This window comes from Oculina patagonica, chromosome 4, assembly GCF_052425735.1.
Source record: "Oculina patagonica isolate OP01 chromosome 4, crgOcupat, whole genome shotgun sequence".
In the NCBI taxonomy this organism is placed as follows: domain Eukaryota; kingdom Metazoa; phylum Cnidaria; class Anthozoa; order Scleractinia; family Oculinidae; genus Oculina; species Oculina patagonica.
In genome coordinates this window covers 62,246,560-62,264,565 of record NC_135761.1, presented here as the reverse complement: position 1 = coordinate 62,264,565, position 18,006 = coordinate 62,246,560, and the positions used below count along the sequence as shown (strand labels likewise).

The following is an 18,006-nucleotide window of genomic DNA, read 5'->3' as shown; positions in this document are numbered from 1 at the left end:
TCACCAAGCAATTCACTTCCTCTCAAGATTTTGTGGGATTTTGTCTTTGTGGATACTGAGAAGTTCCGTTTGAATTGTTGAATTTCTGCCATTTAAAAGTACACTTTGGAGTAAAAGGCATTTGTAATGGCTATCCCAGTTGCACCCCAACCAGTCCAACAGCCAAAGTCTTGGGGTAAGTATTGACAAACTGCTAATCAATGCTAAACACATGGCCATCTTATGCCCACACGTCAAACAAATTCCATGTCTTCCAATCTGTTCTCAGCAACTTTATGTCGACTTTTCCAGTTTCTCAAGCTTAGAATGGATACATACAAAAAATCAACTTGATTTTATCCATTTTAAGTACAAAAATGCTTTGCCTTCGTTTCCAGCTTAGTGAAACGTGGAGTGAAATGAGTCTGAATGAGTGGGCTTAATAATAAAAGCCGAAAATTCCTCAATCTTTTTTTTCTTCATTATTGTTATCTTGATGTTAATCTTATTTCAAAGGGCTTACCAGTTTCCACACTTTTTTTCTGTACTTGCTGGTGCTTCCTGTGTTTCTTTTATCTTCCTCTTTTAATCTCATTAATTAATTATTTATAAATAGCTACTTTCAACTATAAAATTATATTTAGTTAAAATAACAGGGGATGAAAAGGGATCTGTTCAATCAATATTTTGATCTTTATAAACAAGAAAACTATTGGATTGTCATTTTATTTTGATATAGCTTTGTTAATTTGCAACATTTGTTAGCTTCCCCTACCAAAGTTCAAAAGACACGAAAGAGGGTAGCAAAGGGTTTATGTGTGACATGTAAAAAGGGCAAAAATTAGTCTGTGATGCGTTCTTAAACTACAGAAGCGCGCAGCCAGAGTCATTCTCTTTGCAGAACCGCGTGCATCATCTGTGGAACTTTTTAATAGACTGGGATGGATCCCAGTACACGAACAATGTAATATAAACAAATGCGCGCTAGTCCACAAACGGATCTATGGAAACGTCCCTACGTTTTTAAGCGACCAACTTGTGTTAAATAGCCAAGCAAACAAAAGAAGCACTCGCTACGCTTATTTTAACTTGCGCTGCCCGAAATTCAGAAGGGAGACAGAAGGCGGGTGCACTTTTTCTGTTTCTGCCACCCGCCTTTGGAATGCTCTCCCTATCTCAAAAAGGCGAATCGAACAGCCGAAGCCCTTTAAAGAATCTCTCAGAGATCGGGTGTTTTCGGAGCAGCAGCTTTTACATCATTTTTTTGTATAGTTTTAACTTTTTAGCTTCATATATCGTTTACTATTATGCATATTCGTATTCAATTTTCAATGTATATAGTGTTTTTATAATATTCTAGTGTAATTTTTAGGGAGGGCCACAGGTTTGTTAGCTTTGCTATTTAGTGTTACCCTCATTTTAAATAAAGTCTTTATTATTATTATTATTATGCGTGAAAATAGGGCTAAAATTATACTGTGATGAGTGAAAATAGCTGTAAAAGACATTTGATTCATGAATTCTGCTGCTTCAAGTATACGTGACGCGTAAATTTGGTTGAAATTTGTGCGTGAAACCGGATCACAACACCCTCTTTGCTACCCTCATGAGAGGCTGGTAGACAAAGACCTGGATTCTAATGACCTTCAGTTACTAATAAACCCAAAAAAACCCCGCGAAATCACTTTAACTGCAACACAATTATTTAACATGTCAATATTCAGACTTAAAATGTTCCTTTTTTGACCTTCTCAGAGCTAAGCTTGTATGAACTCCATCGCACACCTCAGGAAGCCATTACTGATGGAACAGAGATTTCAATTTCACCTCGCAGCCTCCACAGTGAACTCATGTGTCCCATTTGCTTGGACATGCTCAAAAATACAATGACGACAAAAGAGGTGAGTCAAATATCCAACTGGGTAAGTGTAATGATGTTACTCCCACAGGGTTCACCAAAACCCCCGTCCGGTCGTCCGGGACAAGTTGATTTTCCTGCCGGGCAAGTGACTTTTCATGCTTACTTGCCTGACGGGCAAGGGCCCTGGCAAACCATCAATTAACTTAATTTCATGAATTATTAATAAGTTTGAGAGCCTGGGCAAGGGGGAAAAGTGCCCGGGCAAGCAAAGTTTGAGAGTTACTTGCCCTATGGGCAAGTTGGAATTCAAGTTTTTTTTCGAGCCCTGTCCCATTTTACTGTCCTTAGTATGGTTCAATGAATGCCAAACTTACAAACATAGAGGGAGAAATTTGACAGAAATAGGATGTACGTTTACACTGTATTAGTATGATTATTAAAAGAAGGGGGCGCTCTTATACACCGAATGCAAATATGGCGGACCACTCGGTCGGTGCCTGGGACGAGCTGCATGAAAGCGAGGCTAGTCAGGCTTCGGTGTTTTGTTTTGACAATGCTTTCGTACAAAAGTCTTACTTATTCGTCGATCTGGTGTGTTTCTTTTCGCTGCGCCTACGAGTTGCTGTGTTTCTGAATGCCACAGGAAGTGATAGAAGTGTTAACCGTTTGTCTCTAAGGGAAAAATTGGATCAATGCAATGCGTTGAGAAGAAAGAAAGGAGTTCGCGATCGGGCGATCGCCGTGGGAACTATTGAGGTTTGTTCGCTACATTTCAGGTTCGAAGATCTTAGAAACTTCGTATAAATGACGAACTTATGTGGTGTCTGGTGGTGTTCCAGCACAAGTTGCATGGCCAGTACCTTTACCAAGGTAAAGAAAAGCTCCACTTCCAAGACATCCTCTGTCACAAAAGAAGTTGTTCTTGTCCGGCTTTGTTCGCGTCCGATCCACTCGCACGGAATCGCGCGATCAAATACTAAATAAGTGAATAAATTCAACTGCCCCATAGTTAACGCTAGTGAAAGCATTGAGCCAAATAAGAACGACTTGAAGCTAAATGTGATCGCTTGCACATTTTCTAAGATCTTCTAACCTGAAATCGGTAGCGAACAAAGTTCCCGCAGCAATCGTGAACTCCTTTGTACTCCTTTCTTTCGTCTCAACAAATTGCATCGGTCCACTTTTTCCCTTAGAGGCAAACAGTGAACACTTCTATCACTTCTCGTGGCATTCAGAAACACAGCAACTCGTAGGAGCAGCGAAAATAAACACACCAGATCGACGAATAAGCCAGACTTTTGTACGAAAGCATTGTCAAACCAAAACACCGAAGCCTGACAAGCCTCGCTTTCATGTAGCTCGTCCCAGGCAACGACCGAGTTGTCCGCCATATTTGCATTCGGTGTATAATGGATATGGTTCTCTTATATATGTACATGTAACTCAATCTGTTGAGGAAATTAAAGTTTTTAGGACCAGGTACTTCATGAAATTGAATGTATGCTTTAAGGTCAAGACCCAGGGGGGGGGGGGGTACTCCGGGATCAAAGTGACGGGGATGATCGAATGGAGGCAAAACTCAGGACCCAAAAAAATCCCTAAGTCTCTCGACATTACCCAAAAAAAAATCCCTGGACCAAAAAAAAATGCCCAAAAAATCCCTAGTCAAATTACCCCTTAATTGTCAAGGACGCGCCGAGGCACTTTAGTTTGATTTTAATACCCAAAAAAATCCCCTATTTAAATCAAGTCACCCAAAAAAATACCTGCCAAATTCTCCTACCCAAAAAAAAACCCGGAATCGAAAATTTCGACCCCCCAAAAATCCTTCGCACATCCCCGTCACTTGGATCCCGAAGTACCCCCCCTGGGGGTCAAGATACACAGCCTAGCTCATTTGATATTGGAAAACCGTCAAATCGGGTGTTGATGAGCCTACATTTGTATTTTTTTCTTTGTATTTAGTGTTTACACAGATTTTGCCAAGAGTGCATCATCACAGCTTTAAGAAGCGGGTAAGAACAAAAAGCTTCATGTGTACACGTCTTAAAATGTTTAGCTTTTGGAGCAAGTTGGGGACACTAAAATACAAACAATATCAAAAATTTGATCTTTTTAATTACATGTATTAACTGAGAAGAACAGTTAAAAATCAGATACATTGGTGTGAATATATTAAATACTGTCGATTGACATCTGCTCAATATTCCATTTCATTTCTAATACCTCAGAAACAAGGAATGCCCAACATGTAGGAAGAAGTTGATTTCGAAGCGCTCTTTACGTCCAGATCCTAATTTTGATGCCCTCATTGCAAAGGTAAGTTAGTCGCTTTTTATGTCTCACTATTTTTTTGTGAATTTTCATACTGAACTGGTGTCATTATTTATTTTTATTGCATGCATATCAATTGTTGTTTAACATGGAAGATCATGTAGTTTGCAAACATGTACTAAGCAAACTTGACTTTACCTAACAAATATATTAGTGGACTCAGAAATTAGGTTTGTGCCCCCACTTTTAGTTTGGTCTTGAATTATACAGCAGAATGAACATTCCCCAACAAGTATATTAATTTTTTAATTTCTGCTGGAGCTGGCATTATCATTATAATTTTAATTTGTTGATCTATTTGATTGTATGTAATTTCAGATTTACCCAGACAGAGATGAATATGAAGCTCATCAGGTTGGTAAAATTGATCATCGGTACATGTACTTTTAATTATTAAGGTCGCGTTCCTGAGAGATCTTAAAGCACCAAAAATAATCAGACCTCAAAAACCACAAAGTATATGGCTTAAAGGGAGAAAAAACCACTCCACGATCGGCAATGACAAAGGAACTTCCTTTGCATGACTGTAAGCCAAACTTATCTCCCCAGCGGTAAAACCTGCATTGGATCAGACAAGAGCCAATCAGATTAGCGGACTTCCAATAGAACATGACTGCATTTCTGTTAATACTAAGTCTTACAGTATGTGTTGTCTTGAGTAGTATTAATATTTTCTTTAAATATAACTTACAGGAAAAAGTTCTACAGAGATTGAACAAGCACCATAACCAGCAAGCCTTGACAAGTAGCATTGAAGAAGGACTTAAACTCCAGGCAATAAACAGAGCACAGAGAGTAGTATGTTTGCTAATTTTCATGTCTGGATTTTATTTAGTTCTTCAGAAGGTGGTTTACATGTTTAACACTAACATAAGCATTTATAAGTGAAAGCATGCTTTTACATTGACATGTATACACACGAGATAAGCTATTGTAAGTAAATGTACATGTAATCTGAGGAACACTTGCAGGAAAAGGGAAAGCTAAGGAAGCTAATCAAATACAGTTGAACCTCGCTAATTCGAACTCGGTTATTTCGAATTTCCCGTTAATTCAAACTAAAACCCTTTTCCCTTGGATTTGCCCTTCAGTCATTTACTATCGGCTATTTCTCTCCCGCTATTTCGAACTATTTTTTGTTTCCCCTGACGGTTCGAAATAACGGGGTTCAACTGTATTGCTCCTGTCTGCTTCTCTTATCATAATTATGTTCCTTGTTATTTCAGAGAAAACGATCATCAGATGACCCATCAGCAGGTAATATGCATTTTATAATGTCATTTTATGTATCATAATTTGGTCACAATGATATACAACCTATATTAAAAGCTATTGTTGAGCACATGTACATGTACTCATACAGTGTATAGTAGCGATTATAAATAATCTGCTCTGATTTTTCTACACTTAATTATGTCAAAGCAAAATTACACAATGTCTTCTTGTACTGATTGTTCATGAGAATATACAACATGTCCTAAATATTAAAGTAATTTTACACAATGTAGCTCCAGGGATCCCAGGCACACCAGGTGCGACAGGCCAACCACCAGCAGGAGAAGGTGGTAGCAATGTTGTACGCAAGAGGCAGAAGACTTCTTCAGATCCTGAATCTGATGCAAGTGAAAGTGAGTTACTAAATAGCAATACAAGTATTCAATATTTCTTCAACAAAATACCAATGCTTGACCACGCTTTAAGACACTTAACAAATCTATTTATACATGTATGCGTATGTACATGTACATGCGCCCAGCCTAGGGTGTTTTTTATTTTTCTTCGCTATGATCTGCCTTCTTAAGGTGGCTGAATACAGTTTTTACGTGGCTCAATAGCGCGCGCTACGATTTTCTGCTTGACGTCATTATTGCTCGCGCGGACTAAAATGGCACTAGCAACTCTGAACAGAAACGAAAAAGAGTTCCATCTGTTTTACCGCGCTTTACCAAATTTGTATACGAAAGAAAATTAAAAAAAATACTTTCAGATAGGTCATGAAACCTGGGACGGAAAACGAAACGACAAAATGGTGGATAAACAACCGACAGAGAAGTTCTAAATCTGTCTTTCATTATCGCTCGCGATGCATGGCGTCATATTAGCGCGCGCTCGCACGCGCAATTTGATTCGCTTCGGAGGTCGTAAAAGCCAGATTTTGATCCAGATTTTCTCGAAAACCTACCGTACAACCTATTATGAAACTTTCACAATTAAATTTAAGGGGTGAACCACGTCCACAGCCAAAATTTTGAAAATATCTGTAAGACAGATTTTGGGCTATTTTAAAAATCGGCAAAATATCACAGTTTCCTATTTTGCGAAAAATCTGTCTTACAGATTTTTATATTATTTTGCATGAATGATAATTCAAAGCCAGTTTCTTATTTCTGAAATTTTGAGGTAGGGTCGTACGGGTAGATTTTGAGAAAAACGCCGTTTAAACTACTAGTGCCAGTCCCCTCTCAAGCACTCGGCCGTCCATTCAAGCTGTTTATTAGCATTTTTATTTTCCAAATATCGCATTAGATGGTTTTAGGATGTAACAAATAATGATAAGAGAAAGAAAAAAACTTTTCTGGAGATTGTACAAGAGAGTTGAAGATTGCACTGATTTGCCCTCTCAAAACTGTATTAAGCCACCTTAAGAAAGAAAAGGCCACATTGGGCAAAAGTGTCACATACTGCCAGAGCTTGTCCTGGTTTCCAAAGCATACCATGCATCCCTTGCAGGACATAATGTAATGACCTAGGCCAGGGCTTGCAATCAGAATCCCAGGGGGGGGATCCCATATGAGAGTGACGAGGATGCTTGTCGTCTCGCTTAGGGGTATAAATTTCGGACTTTGGGTCTCGCTCAGGGTGTTCTGGGGAAAATGCAAGAAAATGACAATATTTTTAGCCGTCAGGATCTCGTTTAGGGTTGCACACGAAGAAATATACAAATATACTGTAAGTTCTTTTTCTCAGAATTTTGGCATCTTTTAGGGGTCTAAAATGGCTTGAGCCACGCCCAGATTGGTCTCTTTTAGGGTTTTTTTTTTCAAAATTTCCGACGAGCATCCCTGTCCCTTTAATATGGGAGTTCCTCCCCCCTCGGGGTCAGAATGCTCAATCAGGAGTCAAATGTGCAAACCATGGGCCTCCTGTGCCTGCCTTTTGAACAGTTAGGATTAATCGTTGCTGTGGATTGGTGGGATGAGTGTTTGTAAATGGTGTTTAATAACTATACATACAGTACCGCCCAAAACTACTTGTAACCCATTAGCACGTGGTGAAACCTCGTCCTTGCTGCTCGGTTGTGCCGCTTATCCACCGCGGTACCGCGGAAAGCTCAACCTCGTCTTGGACGAACGTGACCGAACGCTGCGCACGGTAAGAAAGACGCAGTATCCCGCGGTGAAGAAACAATAGTTACTGATAGGGATTGTCAAGCCATTGTTTTCGGTTTAATTCCCTCAAGTCGTGAAAAGCCTTCATTCAAGTTTTATAACAATCCTTCGACTGAACTACTTCTCAACTACGGATACACTGCTCAGACCAAAACTTTATCTTGCAAAAAATGGTAAAATGTTTACAACGCATGCAATGCATGTATCCCCACTTCCTCTCATAATGCAACAGATGGCTAGTGATCGTTCAATATTGAATGCCTGGATGGGGTCACAGAAAGAGTATACATGTAAAAAGTGAGATTTGTGGTTAACATGTATGATAGAATAATGTTGTATTTCAATATATTTTTACAGATACTCTTGACTCCACTGGAGAAGCTACTGCAGAAACATCGGAGCCAGTAAATGTAAGAATACAAAATAATGTAGTGTACAGTTACATGTAACAGAATAAATGTACTGAATCAAGCAATCATCAGCAACAGGGCCCTTATAGTCAGGTTAATTCTACCTCCCAGAGTCAAACCTCACCAGGCAATAACTAAAAATCAGTTCCAAACTTTTTAAGTTTGTCAACCAAACCCCAGTGGGTTTGACCGACCAAATGAACACTATTAAAAAAAAAATGTTTGGTTTTCAAAATGAAGAGGTAAGCTGCATTTATACTGCATGTTTTGTGAGAACCCACTACTGAACGAATAAAATTAATTGCCTGGTCTGTGGCTAAAAATCAGATTATTTTTACAGGAAATAGAACTGGTCTTTAAGCCACACCCCAAGGATCACGACCCAGAGACAGTCGCCCAGCAAACACGCTACATTAAAACTACAGCTAACGCGTCAGGTGGGTTTCAAAAACTAAATTTATGTGTACACTGTACCAGCCTGTAGTCACTGAATGAGAAGACTGTCTTAGTACCATTTTGGAGTGACCGTGAAAGGCAAACTTTTTTCCGCGTTTTTTCAAGGGTAGAACATTCAAGTTTGACTAGACAAATCGTTGCGTTTTTCAGCTGAACCAATTAACATTTGTGGCATCAACATGTCAAGTTTGACAGCTCCGCCGGTGTGTTTCGCCGCATGAAACAATGGTATTGAAAACTTCAACGTCGACTTTTTATATTTCTTCAATGAATGTCGACAGCAAAGGGCAGCTTTACATTTCTGGCAATTGTTGTGACAGCGATCAATGATTGTTTATAATTTATTTATTTTTCATTTTGAGAGTATTTTTTACGTTAAACAACGTTAATTGGTTTACTTGTAAAACGCGACAGTTTGACTAGACAAGCTTGAATGTTTTACACGTGAGAAAACGCAGAAAAATGTTTGCCTTTCACGGTCGCTCAAAAATGGTAATAGTACCTTACCTAAATGAGAAGACCTTTCTTGTAGATCTCACAATCTCCCTTTCAACTTTTCAGCTAGCCTGTATGAAGGGTTTTAGTTTCTGCGTCCTTTCCTGTACATGTCTAAAGTTACATGTATTTGCCATCAATGAATACCAAATTAATAATAAAACGTTTTGCAACCCCTACACTGCCATTTTGACTTTGTGATTTATAACTATTTTCTTTCATGTGATATGTAGTTGACCATCTTGCCAAGTACTTGGCCATGAGACTTGCACTTGAGTCACAGCAGGAGGAAACTGGTAAGTGACGGTAATATTTATTGACCACTAATCACATTCGTTGCAGAATTAATTACATGTTTACATGTATTTGTACATTACTGTTTGTAGCAGTGCGGATGCAAATAGTTACCGTAGAATTCCGGTTATAAGCCCTGGGCTTATACAACTTCGTTAGGGGTTTTGGGTGGATTTTTATTATTCGGAGGGCTTATAAGCGGAAGGAACAAAACGTTTCGAAACGAGCCTCCGGAGTGTTGATCGAAATACGACTTTAAGTTAAAAACGCACAAAAAAGCAACATTTAGCCCTGTTCAGTACTGTCATCTGGGAGAGGGGGGCTTATATCCGGGGGGGCTTATAACCGGATGTAATTTTTTGTTTCCAGGTTGATGGGCCTATAACCGGGGAGGGGTGGGGGGGGCTTATAAGCAGGGGGGCTTATATCCGGAATTTTACGGTATGTCATGTGTGTCACTTGCAGTTACTGTACTGGATACACAAACAATAAACCTACAGTACATGTACATGAAATCAATGTTAGGGACAAACCAATTTGTAATAAATTTCCCTGGAAGCACCATTTACATGTTTTGCTATCAGTATGTTACGGTTGACCAGATGTAGACATATATTGATTGTGAAATGACTGTTATTGCTAGGTGCTAACCCAACAGAAGAGCCCACGGATGTTCCCCAGTTCACAATATACATTGCCAGCATGCCAGGACAGTACACAGTAAGTAACACGCATGTACATGTTCAATCAATTATCTGACATGTATGACCCTTTTACTGTACTAAAATACCCAGACATGGGCCATGCACATTGAAGTAAGCAAACCTAGTTAAAGATTTTTAAGCAGCTAACAAGAGTTCTGTCAGTTAACCAGCAAATTGTGCCTTATCCAGGGTCCTAAAATTTGGAATTCTCTACCAGAATCGATCACTGGTTCGAGTAGCTTCTCTTCTTTTAAAAAAAAAAAAGATTAAATTTCTAATAAAATGAGTCTGAAATTGGCCTACAGCTGCACATTCACAGCAAAATTACAAACTAATTGCTAACCCGAGGTGGCCTCCCCCGTAAGCCTTGTGGTTTCTTGGAGGTCTCCTCGCCCTATCTTTTTAAGTTATTTTAATTTGTATGTTTAATTCTGAAGTGGCAAATAAATGATGATGATGATGATTTCTCAAACCTTGGTTTGAGTTATTAGGATGTTCAAGGAATCGAGATTCTAGGCCACACCAGGTTGTTATGCATTGCTGTCAGAGTTTACAGTGTATTGACTTTTATTTCAACTTTTCAGCCCCTTCCTGGTTCAATGATATTGGATTTTGTCAATGAGAAGGTAATGAGTCATTTAAAAATGGAGTAATTATATATGTCAGGCATACCCGGCAGGTACAACAAGTTAATGCACACTGGGTAGAATGATAACAGATCATGTTTCCAGTTACAGCAAACAAATACTTTTTAAGTTACAGGCAATTAATCCTATTTCCAGAACTGACAAAACACTTGTTTGTCAAAATGGTAGCTAATAATAGCAGAATCAGTAGCAGTAATAGCTTTGAAGAAGCAGACACTTGTTCCAGGCAGAACAGCACATTTCTACAATGTGTTTTTGATAATATTGACAGTTTCATTTTGTTTATGTGTTTTTGTAGTACTGGAAAGTGAACAAGCCACTGGAGATGTACTACGCCCTGACCAAACCACAGAGCTGACGGCATAAAAATTTACAAGCATCATCCTGCAGACTTCTGCAGAAAAACATGGAAGGGAGTGGTGGCCTGTACAAAGCACATGATTGTTCATCTCTGTTGGTCAAAAGCATACCCCGGCTGTTCTAAAGCATGTTATATTATTTGAACTGATGTACATTCTGCATACCGTGCAAAAGAGGTTCCACGTTGTGTTTTCCCTGTGAACATATTGCATTTTAGCTTCTTGTGATACACTTTGTGATGTAAAATAGTATAAGTGATTCTCAGGTAACTTTCAAGTCAGTGTCTGTAAGTATACTTTGAGCCTTTTGCTTACTGGACCATGGCTATTAATAAATTTTCTTTGTTTACACCCTCATAAAACAAGTAATGTTTGTCAAGGGTGTATTTTGGGAAGTAAGTATATAATCAGTAACTGATAGCTGAAGTTGTGATGTCATGTCACCCATTCCTCATCGATCACGACTCTTAGTTACATCCATGTTAAAAGTAAAAATCCTTAATCCTGTATTGTAACAGGAACGATTATGCATTTATTATCTTGTTTATTGTAATTAGTTTGTCAAATAAAAGTCATTTACCGTATTTATTCGGCTATAAGCCGAGCGATTTTTTCACCAAATCTTACAGAAAACTGGTCAAAACCCAACCAAATCGGGGGTTCGGCTTATAGCCGAGTATTTCCGCCGAAAAAAAATTCCATGGTACTAGAAAAGAGTTGAATTTGAATAAATTATTCATCTATAAGCCGAGCGATCATCGATAAAGAAAATTAACAAGCATTTGTAATTAATTCTTGTTCATTACCTTTTATTTAAGTGGCGGCTCCTAAAAAGCCATTTGGTTTAGTGAAGAAACGTTAAGAATGAAGTTTTTATTCGTCTTTTCTTCGCTATTTATAGCCGAATAAATACGGTATATCCTCAATATTTATTCAAGTGTGTATTTTTTAACAAATAGTTTTATTAATGAAAGTGATTTGCTGTACCCCCAGTCCAAAATTGGTCCCCTTCCCCTTCTGCCGCCCTTAGCGAATTCCAAAGGCTGACGTGTCGAGCGTTAGCCCTTCGTCAGTGCAGTTTTTTTTTCTAACGAACCACACAATAAGAATTGTGTTATACCTAAAACCTGTCGGCAGTTTGTCGGTTGTCTGTCGGCCAACAGTTGGCCGTCTTTCGGCCGACAGTCGGCCGTTTGTCGTCCAACAGAGGGGCCGACAGTTGGCCGTTTGTCGGCCGACAGACGACCGACAAACGACCAACAGTCGGTTAACAGGAGCTGTTCTTCACAATCACCTATTAACCAGTGAGGAAGCACTCCACAAACTGTCATCCGTAAGGCAGGGTTGTGCGTCGAAACTAGAGAGAGAACCCGAACTATATCCCAGACAGACTCGTACGTAGTTGCACAAACCGCCGAGAAATTGGCTGTTTGTGGAGCAATCACTGCACTCAACTATGAACCATGACCTTGCAAAAATTTATTTCCCAAAATTATGGGATTTGGTTGTTACAATATCACGATATTTTTAGTCGTTTTTGATGTAGAAAAATAACTTTAAATTAAAAGAAACCTCAGCATTATAGAACTTTCTAAAGTAGAAAAACACTTGCAAAGAAGTGGCTTTTTTTGTTTTGGGGGGACTAGGGCATTGTTCCTGTTGTTTGTTCTATTGCTTTCTTGAGAGGTAGCGAGCCATTCATCTGATTCATTTGTGATCTATCTTGCAAGAGCTGCTACCCAACCCGTCCGTCGTAAACACGACTTGTACTCACTCGTGTGATTTGTCGTCTGTCACAGTCATGTTTTTAAGGAACTATACTTGAGCCCCTCTGGGGGTGGGGGCATGTTCCCTTGTTCTCTGAAAGTATTTTATTGATTGTTGTGATCCCTGTTCTCCGCTTTTGTTGCAGTGTTCCCAGCTTTATTTTCCTTTTGTTCCCTGTTTCTCTGTTGTTTCCTGTTTGTTCAATTATTTTATGGTTATGTTCCCTTGTTCCCTGAAATCCCTGGGAGGGGTTCATACCTGTATGAATCCTGCCTGAAAGCATGAACAAATTTTACACATGACTGAACCCCTGTACCCCAACCCTTCCTGTTTCTTCCTCGCGACAACCGGAAGTGACGTGAACACACGTGCGAGAGGAATCGAAGGAACGAAGTCGAATATTTCAAAAGCTCGACAAGTGGAAAATTGTTTTGAAAAGTTTGGAAGCCGCTAAATTAACAAGCAGAAAATCACGAATTAGCCTTATCGACGGCCAGTTTCACAGGGAATCGATAGTGGACGATCATGTTTTGGTCTGCTTTGGAGCTGTTGAGCAAATACCTTCCAGAGATTGGCTTGACTGGTGTGTACGCAGTGGCAATATTGACTTTTATTGGCTTGTGTTCAGATCGACTGCGACAGAAAAAGAAAGAACAAGATGTCCTTGATTCCGATGATCAAGTTGGAAGACGCCTAGGAGTGTATGAAAGCTTGATTGATGATTTGCATAGCTACGGTGGAAGTTTACAAACGATTGTTCTTTTGCTGAAGTCCAAAGTCCCACTTAACCAGAACGTGGTCCGAGAAGCTTTGGAACTCTTGCCTAAAAAACACTCAATTCTTCGCATGCGAGTCAAAGAAATTACTGTGAAGGGGAAAGGAAAGCCGTTGAAGTGTTTTATTGAGATGGACGAGCCATTAGCCGTGGATTTTTATGTCAAAAGTAAGCAAGCTCGACAATGGGAGTCTTCGTTTGAAAAAGAACTCTTGAATCCGTTCCAGGCCTCTGACGGTCCCCTGTGGAGAGTTAGAATGCTCAAGGAAGAGTTTGAAACAACGGAGGGGTGGTACAGTAACACATTGCTTTTCACTGCACACCAGCTCATTGCAGATGACATGTCTTTGTTAAAACTTTGTGATGACTTTTTAGATTTCTTAAACACAAGGCACAATAATAATCAATTACAGAGCTATGACAAGAATATTAATTTAATTACTGTACCCCTGAAGCCCTCCCCTTCAGAGCTTTTGACGCATCATATTACACTGCCGCAGTTTGACAGGATGTTACTAGCTCTTAAGCCGATCTTCACTCGACTTTTGCACAAGATTGTGGGTAAGCCAAGAAACCAGTTCACGGCGGTGATCCCACCAATCAGCTTGGGTGATCCAAGTACACTGAAGAAAACCTGCATACTCCCCAGAAATTTACCTAATGAAGCAATTTCGCAGCTTGCAAAGAATTGCAAAGAGAACAAGTGCACAGTACATGGAGCATTCATTGCTGCAACAAGCATTGCCATGGCAACAATGTTACAAAATGGTGAATTAAGAATACCAATGACTATTCCCTTGAGTTTTAATGTCAACGTCAGACAGGAGTGCAACCCACCATTAACGAGTCAGGATCTTGGTTGTCTCTCTTTAGACTGCGAGGTTAAGATGCCAGTACCAGTACTACAAGACATGTGCAAAGATTTCTGGAAATTTGCACAGAAATGTACAAAACAGGTGAGACAAGCTGTTGCCCAGGGCAGACATCATTCTTCCTTGAAAAAAATTCACGCCTTGAACATTGACCTTGCCAGAAAATGCTACAAAGCATCTAAAAATAAGAAAACAGCGGGCCGCTTGGATTCTTTGTTCAATGTATCCAATCTTGGACGCCACACCTTTGGAAAAGAGGTTGACGCAAATGCTTACAAGTGTACTGGAGTATATTTTGCTTGCGCAGGGCACAACTTTGGTCCTGTGTTTGGAAACAACATAGTCACTGTCAATGGTGAACTCTCCTGGAGCATTGTGTATTATAGTAATGTGGTTACACAAGACATGGCTTGCCAATTTGCTGACTTGGTTTTCAAAACACTAAAAGTTGTTACATGAAATGATTTTGCCTTGACAAACTAACAACCTGAAGGCAACTACTAAACTGTCAAAATATTGGCATTTGAGAATGACAGAAAATGTAGAAATAAGCATAAAGGACTGGGAAATGTAATGTACAGTGGAATCCTGATTTTTGGAACCTTTGGTTTCTCAAAATTCACAGTTTCTTAATGAACCAATTTTTTTACCTTGAATATAGTACTTCTCTGTAATTTAACCCCCGATTTCTCGAGAGCAATTTTGTTTCCCCTGAAGGTTCGAGAAATTGGGATTCTACTGTATAACATGTAATTCGTATAGGTAATCACATGATTTCGAGTGCAATTTGGGATAAATCAGCACGAGTAAATTTTTCAAAGGCTAACAAAATTGCATGAGCCCGTAGGGCGAGTGCAATTTGTAGTCTTTGAAAAATTTACGAGTGCTGATTTATCCCAAATTGTATGAGAAAAGTCATGTGATTACTTGTTAATAATACACATACAAAAATTTCACTTGAAGTGGATGACAAACAAAACGTGTTCAGTGGCTTAATACCTTTCCGATTCGTTCTTGTTTATATGTTTTAAAATTGCCCTATGAGGCAGTTGAATGTTGATCGTTCTTTTCGCTCGGAGTTGCCGGGCTTTGTAAAATCCAGATACCGCTAGGGAATTTTAAATCTCTCTGTTATGCATTATCAGGTGCTTTTATCCTTATTCAGTTGTCTTGGTTTGGGCTGAAATGTCCAACTTCAATTCACGCTTGTAATCTTTCTTCTTTACGAGCCGTCGCATAAGAAAATTCCTATTACTTTGGTTTAAATATACTTATAGCTTTCGTAAATGGGTCAAACTTTTCATGAATCGTTATGTTTTTGCTCGATTTTTGCTCTCTCAAAGACTCCGACATTGGCCGCCATTTTGTTTTGCGCGCTTTCCGACTTTCCTGTCCATCAATTTAATTTCAACTTTCTGCACTCAATTTCAACTTTTTGCACTCAATTTCAACTTTCTGCACTGTTTGGGATTAATTGACGTGCTCTCAGCCAATGAGCATGCAGAAATTTTTGTATGTATATTTATTAAGAAGTAAAAGGCATTGGTGATTCCTATATTTCAAATTGTTCTTGCATGTATTACCAGGCAGCTGGGAGTTAACGACAGTCATGTGTAATGCATGCCTTTGGCTTCTCTGTATGGTTTTGTGATATCAGGTTCATAATTATGTTGGTTATGATTGAGTGTATGAAGTAAGGGACAGCAGTCACAGCTGCTATAATACTTTAAGGGACCCAAAATAGGATAATTTTATTGTCTGAAATTATAAGGCCAGTTTGATCACATGGAGGAAGCATGATATTCAAAAATTATAATGCATTTCAAATATTCACCTAAAGAATATTATTATTATAATATGGGTTTTTGGTTTCAAAAACAAGAACCCTTGTGTAGCTTTAGGAGTGTTTAACTTTTCAACAAATATTTAATGATTACTCATGCATCAGTAGCATTAGCTTTTTCAGAGATTTGCTTCTTGGGTGGGGGGGGGGGGGGGGGGAAGGGTTACTCCTCCAAAATACCTATACCGGTATAAAAAAATAAACATGTGTTTATAGTGGTCATGCACTTAGCTTCATATCTCAACGAGATAGCTAGTTTACAGGCATGCCACTGAAACAGAGGAAACAAATATTTTTTAAATGAACATAACAAGGTTAAAAATCCCAACTGGCATGAGGCAGACCAGTTGGCTATATACAAAGCATGGTCGAGGATTTGAACTCGGGACAACCGAGAAACAAATCCAGCTAGTGGCCGGGGCAGGTCTTGAACCGGGGGCCTCTGGATTACAATACCAGCGCCATAAACCACTCGGCCACACTTGCCTCCTCACGCTTGCACCCCAATGGGGTCGTGATTTTGGACTCGCGATCTATAACGAAATATCCATTTTAGAGATATTTTGAAGGCATGAAAGTTTCTAATTATCAGTAGCCAAAACTGGGTGTTAAAATTGACCTGTTTTTACAACGGGGTATCATTTTGAATGCAAATTCTTTCTAAAATGAGGTGCTACTTTGGAGACCCAGGCGGCACATATGGCAGCAAAAACATTTCTGAGTAACCCCCCGGGATTTGCTCTAACGTCTGAAAAGTTGGTGCAAACTTGAGCTAACATGAAGAAATGCCACAAGTACTTTTAAGTTATTCCAAGTTGTTAATTCAAACTGTCAGCTAATCAATATTAAATTATTCATATTTTCTTATTTAACCACAATAATGATGATGCTATTTAATCTGCTCCTTATTTTGTACACCTATACACTTGTAAAACAATAAAGTTCAAATTGAGGTTTAACAAAGAAGTGACAAATACCTTTATTTTGTTCTGAATTTGATATATAATAGCCCAAGCCGGTGCAGGGATGTATCCTAATCCACCTTGACTCTGAGCACTACCAGAAATTTATCAAGGACAAAGAGCATGCTAGGGAAGCCTTCTTCTTCCCATGAAAATAATTTGTCTTTCATATAAAAAAAGTTAAAAGTTATCACAAAATTTTATATAATTAATTGACAACATTTTTTGAAAACTGACAAACTGGCTCAAATTCTTGGGAGGGAGGGGGAGGGGTAATATCATTTCTTTTTTTTCTTCTCTCCCTATTTTTTGTTTGATAAGGCAAAAGGGACTGTAAGCTACAATCTACAGTCTGGGTAACCTGGTAAAAATTTTGGGAGTTAAACATACTTAAGATAGACTAGCATTTCTTCCGGAAGAGGGGCTTTCAGATGGAGTACCTGTGAAATTTATCGCTTTATGGCAAGTCCCTACTTCTGTGTGGTCTTTGTAAAGAAAGAAACTGAATAACAATAGACTTCGAGTAGTCTGAGTCGGTGAGGTCTTAAATGAAATACGATAGAGTCCGCGCTGCTTAAAGAAATTGATTCCTTAATTTTGGCTTAAAAATACCTAAACTGATTGCAAGCAGTTTTGCTATCCTTATTACCCCCCCCCCCCCCAGGAGGGGTACTCCCATACATCGGCTATACAGGTATGTGCCGCTTAACAAGGTATGCTTCTTTGCCTCCTTGACTCTGGAACAGGGTCTATTTTTCTCCAAAATCCTGATTAAGTATGATCAAGTATAGCTATGAAACTCTGCTCCTCTCATCGCTTCATCTTCATGCCACAGACGAAGTCAAGTGAGCACTTTGCG

The 18,006-nt window shown here is 39.1% G+C and overlaps 2 protein-coding genes across 3 annotated transcripts; both read left to right on the top strand.

Moving 5' to 3' along the window:
* The first annotated feature begins 18 nt into the window (after nucleotides 1-18).
* LOC144647792 (E3 ubiquitin-protein ligase RING2-like) lies at nucleotides 19-12,037 on the top strand. 2 transcript variants are annotated; one of them, XM_078507492.1, is made up of 14 exons: nucleotides 19-175; nucleotides 1,735-1,880; nucleotides 3,806-3,855; nucleotides 4,072-4,159; nucleotides 4,493-4,528; nucleotides 4,868-4,948; nucleotides 5,401-5,431; nucleotides 5,683-5,802; nucleotides 7,921-7,973; nucleotides 8,314-8,410; nucleotides 9,158-9,220; nucleotides 9,862-9,938; nucleotides 10,507-10,548; nucleotides 10,868-12,037. In XM_078507492.1, exons 1-14 carry the CDS (start codon nucleotides 127-129, stop codon nucleotides 10,925-10,927), a joined length of 993 nt encoding a protein of 330 aa, XP_078363618.1. In that variant the 5' UTR covers nucleotides 19-126; the 3' UTR covers nucleotides 10,928-12,037. The 2 variants fall into 2 exon arrangements, with proteins under 2 accessions (XP_078363618.1, XP_078363617.1); XM_078507491.1 differs by having other exon boundaries at nucleotides 20-175; nucleotides 4,868-4,972; nucleotides 10,868-12,031.
* A 1,007-nt stretch (nucleotides 12,038-13,044) lies between these two features.
* On the top strand, nucleotides 13,045-15,250 carry LOC144648951 (uncharacterized). Its single transcript, XM_078508403.1, has one exon. The coding sequence runs from the start codon at nucleotides 13,221-13,223 to the stop codon at nucleotides 14,799-14,801; it is 1,581 nt and encodes a 526-aa protein (XP_078364529.1). The 5' UTR covers nucleotides 13,045-13,220; the 3' UTR covers nucleotides 14,802-15,250.
* Nucleotides 15,251-18,006: the final 2,756 nt, after the last annotated feature.

Coding starts and splice junctions, on each gene's coding strand:
- LOC144647792 (XM_078507491.1), top strand. CDS start 127: ATGGCTATCCCAGTTGCACCCCAACCAGTCCAACAGCCAAAGTCTTGG. Junction 8,411..9,157: donor AACTACAGCTAACGCGTCAG/GTGGGTTTCAAA, acceptor TGTGATATGTAG/TTGACCATCTTGCCAAGTAC. Junction 9,939..10,506: donor GCATGCCAGGACAGTACACA/GTAAGTAACACG, acceptor TCAACTTTTCAG/CCCCTTCCTGGTTCAATGAT.
- LOC144648951 (XM_078508403.1), top strand. CDS start 13,221: ATGTTTTGGTCTGCTTTGGAGCTGTTGAGCAAATACCTTCCAGAGATT.